This window comes from Eucalyptus grandis, chromosome 1 (genome assembly GCF_016545825.1).
Source record: "Eucalyptus grandis isolate ANBG69807.140 chromosome 1, ASM1654582v1, whole genome shotgun sequence".
Taxonomy (NCBI): Eukaryota; Viridiplantae; Streptophyta; class Magnoliopsida; order Myrtales; family Myrtaceae; genus Eucalyptus; species Eucalyptus grandis.
In genome coordinates this window covers 5,541,232-5,558,917 of record NC_052612.1, presented here as the reverse complement: position 1 = coordinate 5,558,917, position 17,686 = coordinate 5,541,232, and the positions used below count along the sequence as shown (strand labels likewise).

Sequence of the window (17,686 nt, the reverse complement as noted above, 5' to 3'; positions counted from 1 at the left end):
TATTTGGCAAAACACTTAAGGCAAATAAAAATGATTTATTTTTATTTATCATAAATAAATTATTTTCAATAAATTTAATAAATTTATTTTTAATAAACTAAAAATGATAAATAAAAATAATTTATTTATTTTAATAAATTTATTTTTATTTTTAAATGAATAAAATGAATATGTTTATTTTTATTTATAATAAAATGAGGATAGGCGGAGGAAGAGGAGGAGGCAAAGACGTAGAGGAGATGAGGGAGGACTCATCAAAATTAGGGTTTAGTGAGAGAAATTAGAAAACTCTTCTAGAAATCAGAAGTAAAAAATTTTAGCTTCTAATTTCTCTTCCAAACCTATTTCGGAATAGAAATCTATTCCAAATAGAAAAACGAAGAAGTTTATCAAACGGATTTCTCTTCCGTAAAAGCAGTGCCCTAACGGAAAAACTATTTCCGAATATAAATTTTAGGTTGTCATGCACTCCCAAAGTAGGTGGTTACTCAATAAATTGGTATTATATAGTGCAAAGTTAAAAGCGACACAAATAATGCTTCTTGCTTGATATGATTCAAATCGAAAATGTCGATATGAGCTTCGCTTTCAATTTCGTATTGTGCACGATTGTATCTAACGCACGCGCACAATCATGTCATGCATGCACACGTCTAGAGCTAATATGTAACCATTAGAAATAAAGGTTAAACATATATGTATAGAATAATAGCGTCTTTAATTTCTCGACATCGGCGACGTATAATATCGATACCTGTGAAGCAAGATGAAAATGATAATCGTGCTTAGAAAGAAAGTAGCCGGTTACTCAATAAATTGATATTTAATATTGGAAAGTTAAAAGTATGATAAATAATAGGGGTGAGCATGGTCCGGGTTGGTCCAGGCCACTCCCTAACCCTAGGACCAACCCGTACAGTGCCAGTCCTCAATTTTTAGAACCGAAGTCCGACCCTATTGAGCCTGGGACTAAAGACCGAACTGACCCAATGGGTTCGGTCCGATTCCAGGGTCAACTCGGGACCGATCAATAATTTTTTTCGTCTTGTTTTTTATATTCCCTAAAAAAGCAAACCTATAAATTCAAATTACACATCCATTGACAATACGTCATTGTGCAACTAAACTATAAATACCAATACATATTCAACAAATATAAGATAACACAATAATGGAAATTTCGTACCTGCTAAACCGCTCATCAAGATATGGGACAAGATGGAAAGTTCTTGTAATCATTTATCTTTAATATTCAAAACACCATATGCAAAATTGAAGAACAAAGAAGACATAATGGAAGTGAACGCACTTTGGAGAAGGAAGCCGTGATGAGATTTACGGCGTAAACCTCGGGCTGTTTTGGACGTTGCGAGTTCATGACTATGAGGACTCCTTGGTCCTCACGGTAAAGAACATACTGGACTATGGAGGAGGACGCCGTGAAGACCTTGACGGCGTAAACTTCATGCCTTTTGGATGTCGTATGTCCATGAGTGTGAGCCTGAGGAGTCAACAGCTTTAACATCATTTTACTTAGGTTTTTTTTTTAGAATAGATATTTACTTAGGTTTGAATATATAAAAATTTAAAATAATATAATATAATATACGAGTTGGTCCGGGTTAGATCAATCCAAAACTCTTAGGACCGATGACCAACCCGCACGGTGTTGGTCATGGAATTTCAGGACTAAGGACCGACCTAGTCCCCTTGGGAACCATACCAAGACCGGTAGGGTTGGGCCGGTCCAGGGTCTGCCGGTCCAGGGTCGGTCCAGGGTCGACCCTAAACCGCTGCTCACCCCTAATAAATAATGGTTCTTGCTTAATATGATTCAAATAAAAAATGTGGAAATGAGCCTCGCTTTTGATTTCATATCATCCATGATCGTATCTAACACATGCTCACAATCGTAGTCATGCATATGCGTGACAAGAGCTAATATATAACCGTTAATAATTAAAGGTTAAACATATATGTATAGAATAATCGCGTATTTAATTTCTCAATATCGGTGATATATAATATCGATACTTATATAAAGCGAGACGAAAACGGTGATCATGCTTAAAAAGAAAGCAACCGATTACTCAATAAATTGGTATTGAATACTATAAAGTTAAAAGTAAGACAAATAATGCTTCTTGATTAATATGATTCAAATTGAAAATCTGGAAGCAAGCCTCGCTTTCGGTTTCATATCATGCATGATCGTATCTAACACGTGCACACAATCGTACCACATGCGCGTGTCAAGAGCTAATATGTAGTTGTTAGAAATTAAAGATTAAATATATATATATATATATATATAAATATAAAATATGTATAGAATAATAGTGTCTTTAATTTCTCGATATCGGTGACTTACAATATCGGTACTTGTTTAAAGAGAGACGGAAATAGTAGTTATGTTTAAAAAGAAAGCGGGTGGTTACTCAATAAATTGATATTAAATAGTGAAAAGTTAAAACTAAGACAAATAATGCTTCTTGCTTAATAAATTCAAATCGAAAATGTGGAAATGGTCTCACTTTCGATTTCATACCATGCATGATCTTATTTGATATGCGCGCACAATTGTGTCTTGCACACCCGTGTAGAGAGCTAGTATGTAGCTGCTAAAAGTTTTAGGTTAAACACGCGCGCGAGCGCGCGCGCGCCCACACACACACACATATATATATATATGTACATGATAATATTGTCTTTAATTTCTTAATATGGTTCAGATGTCCCGTACGATATCGGTACTTGTGCAAAGTGAGACAAAAATAATAGTTATGGCTAGAAAGAAAATACTAAATAAATTGACATTATATAGTGCAAAGATAAAAGTGAGATTGCGATAATTAATACTTCTTGGTTAATATGATTCAAATCGAAAATGTGGAAATGATCTCACTTTCAATTTCGTACCGCACACGATCGTATCTAACACACACACACAACGATGTTGTGCAAGCGCGTGTAGAGAGCTATTATGTAGTTACAAAAAAGTATGGGTTAAATATTTATATAAATAATAATATTGTCTTTTTTTTTTTGGTATAAGAAAAGCTAAAGACAAATAAAAAACTTAACATCGTAAATCTACCATCCTTTTCTTGTCACGTAATAAAACATAAAGTAACTCTGTACAAGATAATGAAAAGAAATTAGTATTCAAGCGTTTGTGGATCTCAAGATTAGCAAGCCAATTACCACAACAATTTCTTTTTTAAAAGTTATATTACACTTTAAACTCAGAAAGAGGGAGAGAAATTAGCAATCTTCTTATATCTTTAAGAAAAGTGGGGCCAACATTATTAATCTAAGCTTTGGACTAAGAAAATCCATGACAGTTCTAGAGTCAATCTTAATGATGATCCTATGAAATCCAATTTGTTTTGCAAAGTTGAGTTCTAATCACAAAACCCAAAGTTATGCTTCTCAGCAAATTGTCTTTAGATGCTCCATCAATATTCATTTTAATCCACCCAAAAGGTGGAAGATCCCATATGACCAAAATCGGAGAAGCGCATGGTTCACTTAATATCGAGTTATTCATAGACGAAACTTTGATAGTTTCCTTTGTGTGTAATCAAATTATTTGTGTTAGGTTTGAAGGGAAAACAAAATAATCCTAGAAAAGAAACTTGTTTCTCCGGTACTAAAAAAGCCACACCCCTACTTTAATTTATCTATATGGTTGAGGATGCCCAGTGTGATATCGGCATTTGTGCGAGACAAAAATAGTAGTTATGCTTAGAAAGAAGGGAAAAAGCCAAAAAACCCCGAACTTTCTTCAAAGTGACACATTTACCCCATCAAGGGCATTTTTGTCTTTTTATTCTGTTTTTTCCTTTTCTTTTTTCTTCTTCTTCCCTCTGCCGGCCATGGCGGAGGGAAGCCGGCGTCCGGCGACCTCGCCGGCGTCGGGCGAGGGCAGGGACACCCTCGCCCGACGCAGCGAGAGGGCGGCCCTCGTCGGCGACGGGCAGGACGGCCCTCGCCGGATCCGGCGAGGGCGGTGACACCCTCGCCCGACGCAGCGAGGGCACCCCCCGCCCGACGCAGGCGGGCGGCCCTCGCCCGAGGCCGGCGAGGGCCGCCGCCTAGCCGAGGCCGGCCCTCGCCGAGGCGGCGAGGGCCACCCTAGCCCAACGCCGGCGAGGGTGACCCTTGCCCGACGCCGGCGAGGGCAGCCCGACGCCGGCGAGGGCAGCCCGACGCCGGCGAGGGCAGCCCTCGCCGGATGCCGGCTTCCCTTCGCCGGCCAGCCGGTGGAGGGGAGAGAGAAAAAAAAAATTTTAAAAATTTTTAAAAATGAAAAGACCAAAATGCCCTCTAATTTTGGGGTAAATGTGTCACGTAACGAAAGTTCGGGGTTTTTCACATCACAAAAAAGAGTTTGGGGTAAATGTGTCACGGTTGGCAAAGTTCGGGGTTTTTCACGTCACAAAAAAAAGTTTGGGGTAAATGTGTCACTTTGGGCAAAGTTCGGGGTTTTTCGTGGCTTTTTCCCTAGAAAGAATGTAGGTGGTTACTCAATAAATCAACATTATACAAAGTTAAAAGTGAGAGAATTAAAACTTCTTAGTTAATGCAATTCAAATTGAAAATGTGGAAACGACTCTCACTTTCGATTTCGTATTGTGCACAATTGTATCAAACATGTGCACACAAACATATCATGTATGCACGTGTGCACGTGTAGAGAGCTAGCATTTAACTTCGAAAAATTATAGGTTAAGTACATATATACATAATAATATTGCCTTAATTTCTCGATATGGTTGAGGATGTCTGGTACTATATCGGTACTTGTGCAAAGTGAGACAAATATGGTAGTTATGCTTAGAAAGAAATGGTTACTTAATAAATTGACATTATATAGTGCAAAGTTAAAAGTGAGACAAAAAAACACTTCTTACTTAATAAGATTCAAATTGAAAATGTGGAAACAGTCTCACTTTCAATTTCGTATCATGCATGATCGTATCTAACACGAGCACACGACCGTATCATGTTCACACGTGTAGAGAGCCAATATATAACTACTAAAAATTGTAAGGCAAACATATATATAATATTTTATTTGATTTCTCAATATAACTGAGGATGCCCAGTACGATATCCGTGCTTGTGCTAAGTGAGAAAAAATGGTAATTATGCTTTGCAAGAAAGTGGATGGTTACTCAATAAATTGACCTAATATAATGCAAACTTAAAAGTGAGACAAATAAGATTTCTTGTTTGATATGATTAATTTATTTTTTCTTTTTGGGCAGTTGATAATGTTTTAATTTGAAAAGTCATGGGTAGTTTTCTATTTATGAAGGTTTTAGAGGCTTACCTTTGAAAGGTTTTTGACAAGAAAAATAAATTAAAGTGGAGAACAAAACGGAGCCATTTTTCTTTTAATAATTAGTAATTTATGCAATGGTGATGTCAAAAAGCCATAAATGAGATGAACCTCCCTTTGGGCTTGAACATGTATATAGATATAAATAGATAATGGTAAAAAGTGAGATAAAATGGTGGCTATGCATGGAAATAAAATGTGTGGTTACTCAATAAATGGGTATTACATATTTGAAGGGTATTTGTGAAAAATAAAAAGCGAGAAATAACTATTAACCTTCGTTATTTTTTTTTTCAATATAAAGGAGAAAAATCTTATTTGAGTTTTAAAAGAGAATTCTATTTCTAATATAAACATACTGCTTGAATATGACAATATTCTTGAAGAACTGGGCTTAATTAGCCCCCACTGAAGAATTGGGTAGTTAAAATAATTATCCTCGATTAACTTTTAAATTAAAATTTGTATCATTGAATTTCAAAGCTCAATTTTGCGTCCCCTATTCTCGAAATCATACTATATATATTTCAGAAGACACACACTTTCATCCCATTACAAAACAATCTTAATGCTAACAAAATATGAAAAATGTTCTCATTTCCATCCCCATAAATCCTTAGATTCTCAAAAATCACGCACACAAAACGCTGTTACATTAGGCGCAACTAAGCCTCGTGTCTTAGGCCCAAACCTCATGCTTGCAAAAATACGTTTTTTAAAATCGTTTTACTTATTAAATTTCGTATTTCACAGTGTACTTTTATGTCTTAACAATATATTTACCACCTTATAATTGAGATAATCTCTACCACTTAGTAAAGATATTTGAAACGATTCAATCCCACGGAAAATAGTGACAATTAGTAAGAATGGGTCATGATATTGTGTACAATGCGTCATCCTCCTCTTCTTTCCCCCTTCCCCCTTAAGTGAACACATGAATATGGGTTTTGCCCATGAGAGCGAAAGGAAAGTGAGAGCGGGGTCGAGGATAGATGGGTGATGAGAAAGCGGATGAGTGATTCGGGAACCGATCATGATAACGACTCGTTCCATCATATGTTTTCGACAAGGAAAATTTCTTGCGTCAACGCGATCATGCAGTTATCAATGTGCAATGTGCGATGAAAGACACGACCGTATGTAGCCGACCAACTTCAAAAATGGAAGGATCGATTGACTCGATGCTTACACAGGCCTAACTGAGGTGGGTTTTGCCTGGCGTGTCCCTATCCGCAGCGAGCCATGAAGAGGGACTTCGTAGAAGTCTCGTCTTTGTCTGACTTCTTCTCCATTTAGTAAATTTTAGCCAAGTTGGAAAAGCCACTTCGCAAGACTGATGCGACAAATGATGAAAGGGATGTTCAAAAATAGGTTAAATTGTGATACCCAAAAATGATTCATTGCTATATTTTTAAGGAAAACAAAATTTGTGCGACTCTTTATGTGTATTGCTAGGTTCAACGTTAGTGTGAAAATAGTCTTATACCTTTAAAGTCAAACGAGTAAAATTCGTGTTTAAAATTGATTTTTTAGTTAAAAGTTTTTCTTCACATATTTAATTATCCAACGATAATCGTTATTGATTTATTTGGTCGTCTACAGTGGTTCTCATGAAAATCCTGGAATAGTTACGCACGTCGCTGTCCTGATTCTTACCCCTGAAGTTGCTACTGTCCCTAGTTCGGTTTCCGCCCCCCCCTCCGAAAGAAAAGACACTGGTTTGTTGACTTAAAAATCTTTGGAGATTTTTCCAGCTTTTTACAATTGGGTTAATACCCTAAAAAAACCCCAGTACATCTGTGACAAATTTGCCATAAACTATTTTTTTGACAACCAAAAACCCCAAACCGGTACATATGTGACAAATCTACCCTCCGTTAGCTTCCGTCCGATTTTTCTGTTAATTTTGCTGACGCGGTTGCTAATGTGGCAAGCCATGTGGAAATTCATAAGTTTAATATCATTAAAAATCCCAAACTGGTATATTTATGACAAATTTACCTCAAACTGGTATATTTATGACAAATTTACTCCAAGCTGGTATATTTACGACAAATTTATCATAAATTAATTTTTTCGATCATAAAAAACCTAAATTGGTACACATGCGGCACATTTACCCTCTTTCAATTTTCCCAAATTTGATCGAGTTGTGATGTCCAATTAATTTTATTTTCTGGATTACTCTAACATTGCCTCCATATCATTAATACTTGATTTTTTTTTCTTTTTATTGGAATCATTATTAGAAAACTATTCAAAGACTACCAAATGTTCACTTCATTCTTGTGCCGAGAAGATGCCCATTAACTAAAAGATGGACAGATCGCTTGCGCACATATACAAAATAATCACACTCAAAGTACACCTGAAATTAGTAACAAACATAAGTGATTTTGGTTCCGGCATTTCAACGAGCATGTGATGTATAAGTCACTCGTACCATTCACATGCAAGTTCCATGTTAAAATTTTGACACACTTAAGGTAGGAAAGACTACGTAACGCTAATAAGGACATGGACTAACACGAATGACCAGCAAAACAAGAGTAATATGTAAGCATACAAACAGATTGTGGACAAGTAGTAAACCATGTGGGGCTAAGACATATAAACATAAAGCCAAGTTTGTCACAAACCAAAAACGAGTGAAGCAACCACAATATGTGCACTTATTTTTTTATATGTACACAAGCGATCTGTCCATCTTTTAGTTAATAGGCATCCTCTCGGCACAAAAATGAAGTGCACATTTGGTAGTCTTTCAATATTTTCTAATAATGATTCCAATAAAAGGAAAAAAAAAAAATTAAGTATTAATGATATGGAGGCAATGTTAGAGTAATTCGGAAAATAAAATTGATTGGACATCACAACTCAGTCAAATTTTGGAAAATTGAAAGAGGGTAAATGTGCCGCAAGTGTACCAATTTAGGTTTTTTATGATTGAAAAAAAATAATTTAGAGTAAATTTGTCGTAAATACATTAGCTTGGGATAAATTTGTCATAAATATACCAGTTTGGGGTTTTTAATGGTATTAAACTTATGAATTTTCACTTGGTTTGCCACGTCAGCAAGCACGTCAGCAAAATTAGCGGAAAAATCGAACGGAAGCTAATGGAGGGTAGATCTGTTACATATGTACCAGTTTGGTTTTTTATTTATTTATTGTATTAAACCCTTTACAATTTTCATTTTATGACTTTTTCTCTGAAAGTTGAAAGTAAAAAAAAAAAAAAAATACTTTGGAATTTTGAAAAGTTATGACAAACTTTTACATGATTTTGCATATCAATTTATAAAATTTTATAAGATTACATTGGTTTTGTTCTATATAAAAATCAAAGCATAAGTGCCACGTAAATTATTTCGAGTGCTTTTTAACTTTTAACTTTTGGCTTTTCTCATATTTTATGGTGAAAACACTTTCATTTTTTTTTAAAGTAAAATACTTGATGACTCAAAAATAGTCTTATATTGACATGTGCATATTTACACATCATGTTTTGAAATTTCGGATGGTATTTTAAATTTTAACGGGAATTAAAAGATTGTTTTTGACTTTACGAAGTCCCGATAAACAATTGGTGAAAATTGTCTAACTTCTACTTCTACTTGAATTTTATCCAAAGCTTCAAAATAATTTTTTATTTATTTATTAAAGTATCAAAAAGTTATGAAAAATCTTAAAGATTCTCAATGCAGACATTTCATTCTTTTGAAAGATTTTATGTATTTTGGATGAAATTCAAATTGTCATTCCATATATATTTAACTCCGTGTTTAGGTGCGAAAAGTATGATGATAAATAAAACAAGCAAGATGCGTGGAGATTTGATTACTTGATTTTATGCTAAGGGCATGCAACAATAGAGGTCAACACACCTAGGTCAACTAAATCTTTACTCAAAATATAATCCATGCATTCAATTATAATTCAACCCAGTATTTTAGTTGCTTCATTTCTAGCAATTATATAATACGGAATTACAATTCATGATCACTTTCGCTCATTTTCGAATTTGAAAATCACAGGACAAGTACATCATCATGAAAGTCTAGCAGCAGTGTGAACCGATCACAAATCCAACCAAATCCGTTCTCATATCGAGTCAAATTTTTAGAAATGGAAAAAAAAAAAAAAATGCAGAGATTTTCTCAAGAAAAACTTGACCCACCAAATAATTTGAGGCATACTTTTAGGGAAAGAGTTGGTATTTCGGTCTTTAAAAAAATGCAATTTTCGACCCGACTTATGTGTGAATTCCAAAAGATAAATTTGCGTATGATATGATGGTCATGCTCAGTATATTGTCCACAATATTGCAAATATATCTTGAGTTTGGGCTTGTGAAGGAAACTAAATCCAAGAATATTTTCTCGTTTGCCCGTTTGGTTCGGCTTTCGGGAAATGCCTTTGGCCAAATACAAATACTTTTGGGGTAAAGGGAGTTTCAGGAATGCTTGAATGTTTGGCATATTATAATTTAAAGGGCATTGGAAAGTGACTTTGGTGTAGATACCGTTTAGTAAACCCAACATTTGCAAATGGCTTTTATTATATTTTAAAGAGATAAAAATAAAATCCGATGAAACTCCATCGCCGATCAATGGTGAGTCAATCATCGGCGACCAGATTTGGCCGCCGGCGAGGTTGGCTGAGGTTGCATGAACCAAGATCTTGCCATCGGGGAGGTTGCCTGAGGTCACATGACCTTAGGCGGCGCCGCCTAAGCCTCGCCGAAGGCTAGATTTGGGTCTACATGACCCAAGCGAGGTTGTCTGGGTCACATGACCCAAGCGTCGCCGCCTGAGGTCGCACGACCCAGGCTGGCATCGCCTGGGTTCCCTCGACCTCAGGCAGTGTCGCCTGGGTTCCCTTAACCTCAGGCGGCATCGCCTGGGTCGTGCAAGCCTAGATCTGGTCATTGACGAGGCCCAAGCGGCGGTGCTTGAGCGCGACCACAGGTAGCTTGACTAGTGGCCAAATCTAGGTTCCTTGGACCTTGAGCAGCCTCACCAGTGGTCAGATCTGGCCGTTGGTGGTTGGGATATGGGGAAGATGAATGCTCGGTAAAAAAAGAAGAAGAAGAAGTCAACGGATGAACAATAGAAGTTGACTCGCATTTCCAAAATACTGACATTTGGCCAATGGACTTCCAAAAATGCTTGCCAAATACTTAATATTTTCCCCAAGGGGCTTTAGGAGCTCAAAGTCCATTGGGAAAGCTGAACCAAACAAGGCCTAACTAAGTTTCCTAATTTGGCTAGTTGTCCTATTGTAATGACCAAGCGTTATGTATATATGAGGGATGGAATTTTACGCGGTGGACAAGTTGGAGCAAACAAGATAGTGTTGGGATTTTTTCTCTAGTGATCAGATGCAATAATGGTATATATCTAAAGTTTGAGCTTGTGAAGGAAACTAAACCAAGCATATTTTCTTGTTTGAGTAGGTTTTTAATGACTAGCTTTCCTAAGTAGATATTTATAATATGGTATTTTACGCGGTGGACATATTTGAGCGAACAAGAGAATGTTGAGACTTTTTCTTTGTGATCATACACAATAATGGGAATATATCTCGAGTTTGAGCGCGTGAAAGAAACGAAATCCAAGTATATTTCCTTATTTAAGTTGGTTTTCTAAGTTGACTAGCTTTCCTATGTATAAATATGAGATGGAATTCTACCCGGTGGACACAGAGCAAACAAGAGATATATCTATGAAAATGGAATTTTACGCGGTGGACATTTAAGCAAACAGGAGAGTGCTGGAATTTTTTCTCTGATCATCCCCAATAGTGGGAATATATCTCGAGTTTAGGAAACTAAATCGAAGTATATCTGCTTGTTTGAGTAAGTAATTAAAGTTGGCTACCTTTCCTATGTATATATACGGGATGGAATTACACTTGGTGGACACAGAACACAAAAGAAATAGTTAGGATTTTTCTTTCTATGATTTTCTGAATGAGTCCACAGTAAAAAGTTGTGTGATAACAACACTTGTGGATTTTTTTTTTTTTTTTTGGGAGGTAGCTAGGGATGAGAAACACTTGTGTGATCGATCAATTGTGGACTCCATGCTCTCCAGATTCATAGCGAATTTTTTGGCGACTGGCATTCCCTGCATAGTACTGATCTTCTGATCGAACCCCACTCCTGTCTTGATAGTTCGTCATTCATTTCTTCGGTAATTTCTTCTTCTTCTTCTGTTAGACTTGAACTGTAGTCTCGCGTGGAATGTCAATAGAAAGATGATAGAATCGTGCAAGATTAGGTCTAAAACACATAGGAACTTCCAAACTGGAGAAATCTTAAGAGGTCAAACACCGACTGCAATCTTGTTAGACCAAGTCAATCACATGTTCCGATCCGAACTTGTCCGAGTACCAAGATTGGTTTTGTCTTGTCAAACCAGACGAGAATATGTAGTTTCTACATGGTATTCTTTAAAGGGGTCTACGTCCTAACAAAACGTTCAGAGGCATTTACCATTTCAAGCATGCAATCCTACCTTCACCACTGGTGACCGTAGTCAAACGCTAGTTTATTGATCAATCTGAGAGCAACCATCCCATTTTCTTAGTCCAGCGTATACTCTTTCAGCCTCCCATGCCACATCGTGTTTAGTCACATACGTATACATATAGACACGCACATATCACATTCATATCAAATTTCTCAACAGAGAGAGAGAGAGATGGCAGGAGGAGCGGAGGGACCGACGTTGGAGTTCACGCCGACGTGGGTGCTCGCCGTTGTTTGCACCGTGATAGTCGTCATTTCTCTGGCTGTCGAGCGGTTTCTTCATTATGCCGGCAAGGTGCCTTTCTTCTCGTTCTTTTCCATCGAATTGATATATTTGTGCATCGACCATGGCATGTCTGATAACTCCGCATGTCTCTACTGATGAGAATATGTGACCTTCCTCTCTCTCTGATTTGGCAAATGCAGTATCTCAAGAAGAGGAACCAGAAACCGCTCTTTGACGCCTTACAGAAAATCAAAGAGGGTTGTCCTTAACCACACAGCAGATTTTGTTTCATTTACCATATGTTATGGTTCATTTTACGTGTCCTTATAAACGGAGAAATCATAATTATGTTTCTAAAGCTGTTGAATTTTATGTGCGGATGATCATTCATGGCAGAGCTAATGCTGTTGGGTTTCATATCGCTCCTGCTCACTGTGTTCCAAGAAAGAATAGGCAAGATTTGCATTTCGGAAGAGCTCGCGGATAAGTGGCTACCTTGCAAGAAGGAAGCTGCCGACAAGCACAGCGGCACCACTGCTCATTTCCTGACTAATTTCTTCCCTCCTGGAGGACGCCGCCTTCTCGCCGGTGATTCAGCAGCTTCCTCTGACTACTGCATTGGCAAGGTAACTAAGCTTTCAATATCCTAAATATTCATCTCTCTCTCCCTCTCTCTCCTTGTTGATATATCCCCAGTTTAAACTTTTGGGTTGTACTTATAACAAGGTATCAAAGTCAGATTCCATCCCTTTCGCATGTGTTTTGGCATTTTTTATAATGAACATTTCCGTTTATATATCCCTTTTCATTATTTTTGTCCAAGTCAAAGAGCTCATTCGACGTGAAAAAGCTTGTGCCATTAAAAATTATACAGAAACAGCGGTTAGATGTTTTCTCGGTTCTGATGCTGTGACTCCATTCGAGTGAGATTTACATCTGTTTGGAAGGAGATAACAAAATGTACCTCGAGGCTTAAGCCATGGAGCAAAGTCAGAGATTGAGTGACGGAATAACGCTGTAATTATTGTTTCAGGGGAAGGTGCCATTGTTGTCTCTCACGGCGCTTCATCATCTGCACATTTTCATCTTCGTGCTGGCCGTTGTGCATGTGGTTTTCTGCGCGTTAACGATCCTATGTGGAGGAGTACAGGTAACTTCAAGTCATGCCAGGAGACTTTCTGTGATCTGTCATTGTTGGTCTCTTATCTCTCAAATGTGTCTTCAATCATTTGTCTAAGTGCTTGATCTCATCTCCTGCGCTTTTAGTTACGCCTATGGAAGCGATGGGAGGATGCCATTCAGAAGAAGGAGTTTGACCCCAAACAGGGTAATGTCATTCAATTCAAAAGTGGAAAGTTTTGCTGTGGTATATTCATCTGCACTATATTCCGAGTTTCTAGTCTCAAACACTTCAAAATTGATGCACAGCTATGCAAACAAAGTTCACAAATGTTCAGGATCACACCTTCATCAGAGGACGTTTTCTTGGCATTGGCAAGAACTTATCTGTACTCAGATGGGTGGTAAGTCTTGAAGGGCTCCTCTTCATCTGCCTTGTTCATGTAACTTACTTTTCACTAGAAGTCTTGGCTAACAACTGGAGACATCCAGCATTGTGTATTGATATTTCGATGTGGCATTTGGCTGTCTTCTATTATGTCCAAGTTCATATTCAGGCAATTTTCATGGGCCTCGGCTCATTCTTGACCCATTTTCCTGTTTGTGCAGCATTCCTTTATCAAGCAGTTTTATGGTTCTGTGACCAGGTCAGATTATACCACGCTTCGTTTGGGTTTTATCATGGTACGATATTCCTCTAAACATAAATTTTTAGTCCATAAGCTCCTGTGATTACTATATATGATGAGGTGATCCTAGTAGAATTCAATACTGGCATTTATTACATTCATTTATATAGGCTCACTGTAGAGGCAATCCGAAATTCAATTTCCACAAGTACATGATACGCGCTCTGGAGGCTGATTTCAAGAAAGTTGTCGGTATAAGGTAAAAGGAAATTGCCTTTTGCTATTTACCTTTTACTTCAAGAAAGAATTTGGGCATGCATTTTCGCCAAAAGAAAACTTTGTAAACGCTTTGGCTAGAAAATAAAAACAGGAGAATATTTTAGCTCGTTCTTCCTCAGGCTATTTACTAAATGATCGTCTCGTCGCAGTTGGTATCTTTGGCTATTCGTTGTGATCTTCTTGCTGCTCAATGTTGCCGGTAAGTTGTCTAAGCACTCTGTCTTAGTTAGAGCATATAGTTGAGCAGAAGCTGTACTAGTGACATTATTTCCAATTAATAAACTGTCTCGGAATAATTTGTGCAGGTTGGCACGCGTACTTCTGGATATCTTTCATCCCGTTGACTGTAAGGAAACGGAAATCCCTAACTCATACGCAGAAGGTTCTCTTATCTAAATGGCTTATTGCTTCTGTGCAGCTTTTGCTGGCGGTTGGAACCAAACTGGAGCATGTGATAACTCAGTTGGCCCAGGACGTTGCCCAGAGGCATATAGCGATTGCAGGGGACTTGGTCGTTCAGCCTTCCGATGATCATTTCTGGTTCCATCGGCCTCGGCTCGTCCTCGTCCTGATTCACATCATTCTGTTCCAAAACTCCTTTGAACTGGCTTTCTTGTTCTTCATATGGGTAAGGATAAGTGGGGCTAATTGTCAGTTAAAATTGGAAATTCCCAACGCACAAACAGGACTTCGACTAATGCTCTGCCGTTCTGCAGATCCAATATAGATTCAAGTCCTGCATAATGGGCGAGGTCCGTTTTATCATCCCGAGACTTGTCATTGGGTGAGGCTGAAACTAATCTCTTCGATCCATGCATCTTACAACGACAAGTCTTTGACTCCTGACAGCGAAATTTCGCTCATGTTCTGCAGAGTGTTTGTCCAGCTCCTTTGTAGTTACAGCACACTACCTCTATACGCAATTGTAACACAGGTTAGAGTTCCGTCATACGATTGTTATATCATTATACATGTGATTTTGGTAAACAATGAGACTGATGTGCTTTTCATCTGTTTGTGTTGCTGTAATTAAGATGGGGACTTCGTTCAAGAAGGCGATATTTGATGAACACATACAACAGGGGCTCGTTGGCTGGGCCTGGCAGGCGAAAAAGAACAATAATTTAAGAAAAACAGCCACTGATGGGTCTACTGTTCGAACGGGTTCAAAACAGGGATCGGTTGGAGTTGAGCTGACCAAAAATGGCAGAGATCGTACTGCAATGGGAGATGTAGAAGCGCAGGAAATCGAGCAATCTCCATCTCCAACCTCCACAACCTCCTCTGAGACGCGGACACTGACGAAGACATAAATTAGTTCTTAATTAACATACCGTTCACAAACAATCGATTAAGAAGAGCAAGACTGTTCTGTACAGTACATTATCAGACTGTTCTGTACAGTACATTATCATCTGTATGAGTACAGTTATTATTTTCCTGTGTCAATTCATCATCAGTCAGCATAGTCAGATTCTATTGCCGGTCGACCACAAAACCTGAAACCATCAGTTGCTGCACATTGGGAAAACAACCTGCCCATTACAAATTTGCAGTGTGAATATCTTACTAACTCATTATTTCAAGTAGAACACAACTGATATCATCCCCGAATGTCATCAGCAACTCCAGCGTGCTGTGGTAATCTGGATTTGAGAAGCACACCAGAATGACATTTGGAGGAATGTGCCAAAAAGATGCTCCCGGCATTGAAGATAAGTACTGCACACCAAATACGATCATGACTAACTTTCAAGGGATCGAACGATGAAATTAACTAGTAAACAGGAGTGTCACAAACCGGAACATTCCAAGGTGAAAAGAAACTTGGAAAAAGCTGAAACCCTCGTCTGGTATTGCCAGCGGACACAGCATACAAGCGTAGTCATATCTTGTCGCAGAGAGACCAAGTGGATAATCTTGTGGATTTTTGTGGGCTAAGTCATGATGAAATTGATATTTTATCTTGACTTTTGCCTCTTCTTCTTGAGCTTGCCGTGTACGCCTCAGCCCTCTCCATCTTCGTGCATTCCATTTCCCCCGACCCTTCTTCGGTTTTACCTTTTTTCTCTCTTTCATTGGCTTCTTTTGTTTCTTTCATTTTTCCTTCGATTTCCTCCTGCCAGTCAATTGAAACCCTACGCCCATGACCGTCTCTTCTTCAACCTCTGCCGCTTGCCAGCACGCCTCATCACCACCAACTCTTGTTCCCTCCAATCAACTAACTTCAAGCTGTTCCTAGGTGTTGACCGAAGCTTGCTGTTCCACCATCGATCCCATCTTCTCTCTCTCGGCTGTCACTTCATGCCACCTTCACGTGGCGTTGCTTACCGAGTCAACAACTCCAAAGAATTTCGCCATCTTTGACCCGCCAGCTGCCATCCCCTCGTGCAGCTCCATTCCACCGAAGGCTCACGCCACCACCACCGAAGCAGCTGCCAACCACACCAGCCTGCTTCCTCTTTCTCTGCTTCGTTTCTCTGCTGCCAGCATCCCCCGAAGCTGCTTCTCTCCCTCTCTGCTCAGTTCAATCCAACAAAGCCCACGATCGACCAACCGCAGGCCAACATCTTCGTGTTTTCCTCGCGCCAGCAATCCACGTGTAGTTCAGCCCAACTTCGGCCCAATAATTCAGCAATAAAGCCCGTGAATTTCAGCAATCCAGTCCACAATTTTCTATGCAGTCCAGCCCAAGTTTCAAGCCCATCTTCAATTACATTTCAGCAGCCCAGTCTTGGAGCCCAAGCTTGCGAAGCCGAGCCCAAACCGCAACCCCAAGCCCAGATCAAGCCCAGCCCAATTTAGCAACATATCTCAGTTTGGGGTTTATCGGCCGCCCTCGCGTCCCCATCGTTTTGATCCAAACAGATTGTTAATCAGGTGAGTTTAACTCACTAATCCTCGCTTAGTGGGTTAATGATGCTTATGGGTTGATTATATATAATTAAGTATGACTAGGTGGATAAATTAGATTGAGTAATTAAATTAGAGATTTACTGATGCATGTTGGAGGGTTAGTTGTAGCAATTAGCAAGAAAATAAGTTCTAATATTTATTGAATGAACCTTGGGATTTTTCGGGTCCGTTTTGGCGTCCAATTAGGCATTGTGGGCCTAAATTGGATTTATTGCATTTATTTAATAAATTTTGTAATTATTTAATTAATTAATTATTTTTCAAAATTAGGCTGGGATTGCCGACAATCAAAATTTTATGGTTGATTATTGTAGTGCGGTCTATTTATTTATCTGAGCGTTAATTTGTGCTGAATTGAATTAATGGTGATTTTAGGATTATTTTTCTAAATTAATTAATTTTGGTAATTAATGGAAAATAGCCGGGCAGTCGGTTGATAGCGCCAAAAATATTTTGGTGGACTACAAAAAATGGTGGGATTTGTGGAAATGAAATTATAGTATTTTAGCTAAGGCCAACGTGTACCCACACACGGCTATTTTATCGAGAATGATAAAAATATTGAATTGGATTGTGATGGTATACTATATCGGCCTACGGATGATATGTCAACTTAACGAGAAAGCAGTATA

General features: G+C 38.4%; 1 protein-coding gene and 1 long non-coding RNA gene across 2 annotated transcripts; one reads left to right on the top strand and one right to left on the bottom strand.

Moving 5' to 3' along the window:
• Positions 1–11,830: 11,830 nt before the first annotated feature.
• LOC120288739 (MLO-like protein 1) lies at positions 11,831–15,571 on the top strand. Its single transcript, XM_039302883.1, has 14 exons — positions 11,831–12,180; positions 12,312–12,369; positions 12,508–12,737; positions 13,145–13,261; positions 13,378–13,438; positions 13,540–13,634; positions 13,840–13,914; positions 14,030–14,118; positions 14,288–14,337; positions 14,444–14,484; positions 14,557–14,766; positions 14,855–14,922; positions 15,012–15,072; positions 15,173–15,571. The coding sequence occupies exons 1-14, from the start codon at positions 12,058–12,060 to the stop codon at positions 15,449–15,451; spliced, it is 1,557 nt and encodes a 518-aa protein (XP_039158817.1). The 5' UTR covers positions 11,831–12,057; the 3' UTR covers positions 15,452–15,571.
• Positions 15,572–15,680: 109 nt separating this feature from the next.
• On the bottom strand, positions 15,681–16,071 carry LOC120288746. Its single transcript, XR_005546783.1, has 2 exons — positions 15,940–16,071; positions 15,681–15,860 (listed from the first exon to the last, which is right to left on the bottom strand). It is a non-coding gene; the product is annotated as an uncharacterized LOC120288746 (long non-coding RNA).
• Positions 16,072–17,686: the final 1,615 nt, after the last annotated feature.

What these genes read in the sequence shown, in the direction of transcription:
- LOC120288739 (XM_039302883.1), top strand. Translation starts at nt 12,058, where the DNA reads ATGGCAGGAGGAGCGGAGGGACCGACGTTGGAGTTCACGCCGACGTGG. An exon ending in TATCTGTACTCAGATGGGTG is followed by an intron (nt 13,635 to 13,839) that starts GTAAGTCTTGAA and finishes CTGTTTGTGCAG; the next exon opens with CATTCCTTTATCAAGCAGTT. An exon ending in CTTTCTTGTTCTTCATATGG is followed by an intron (nt 14,767 to 14,854) that starts GTAAGGATAAGT and finishes GCCGTTCTGCAG; the next exon opens with ATCCAATATAGATTCAAGTC.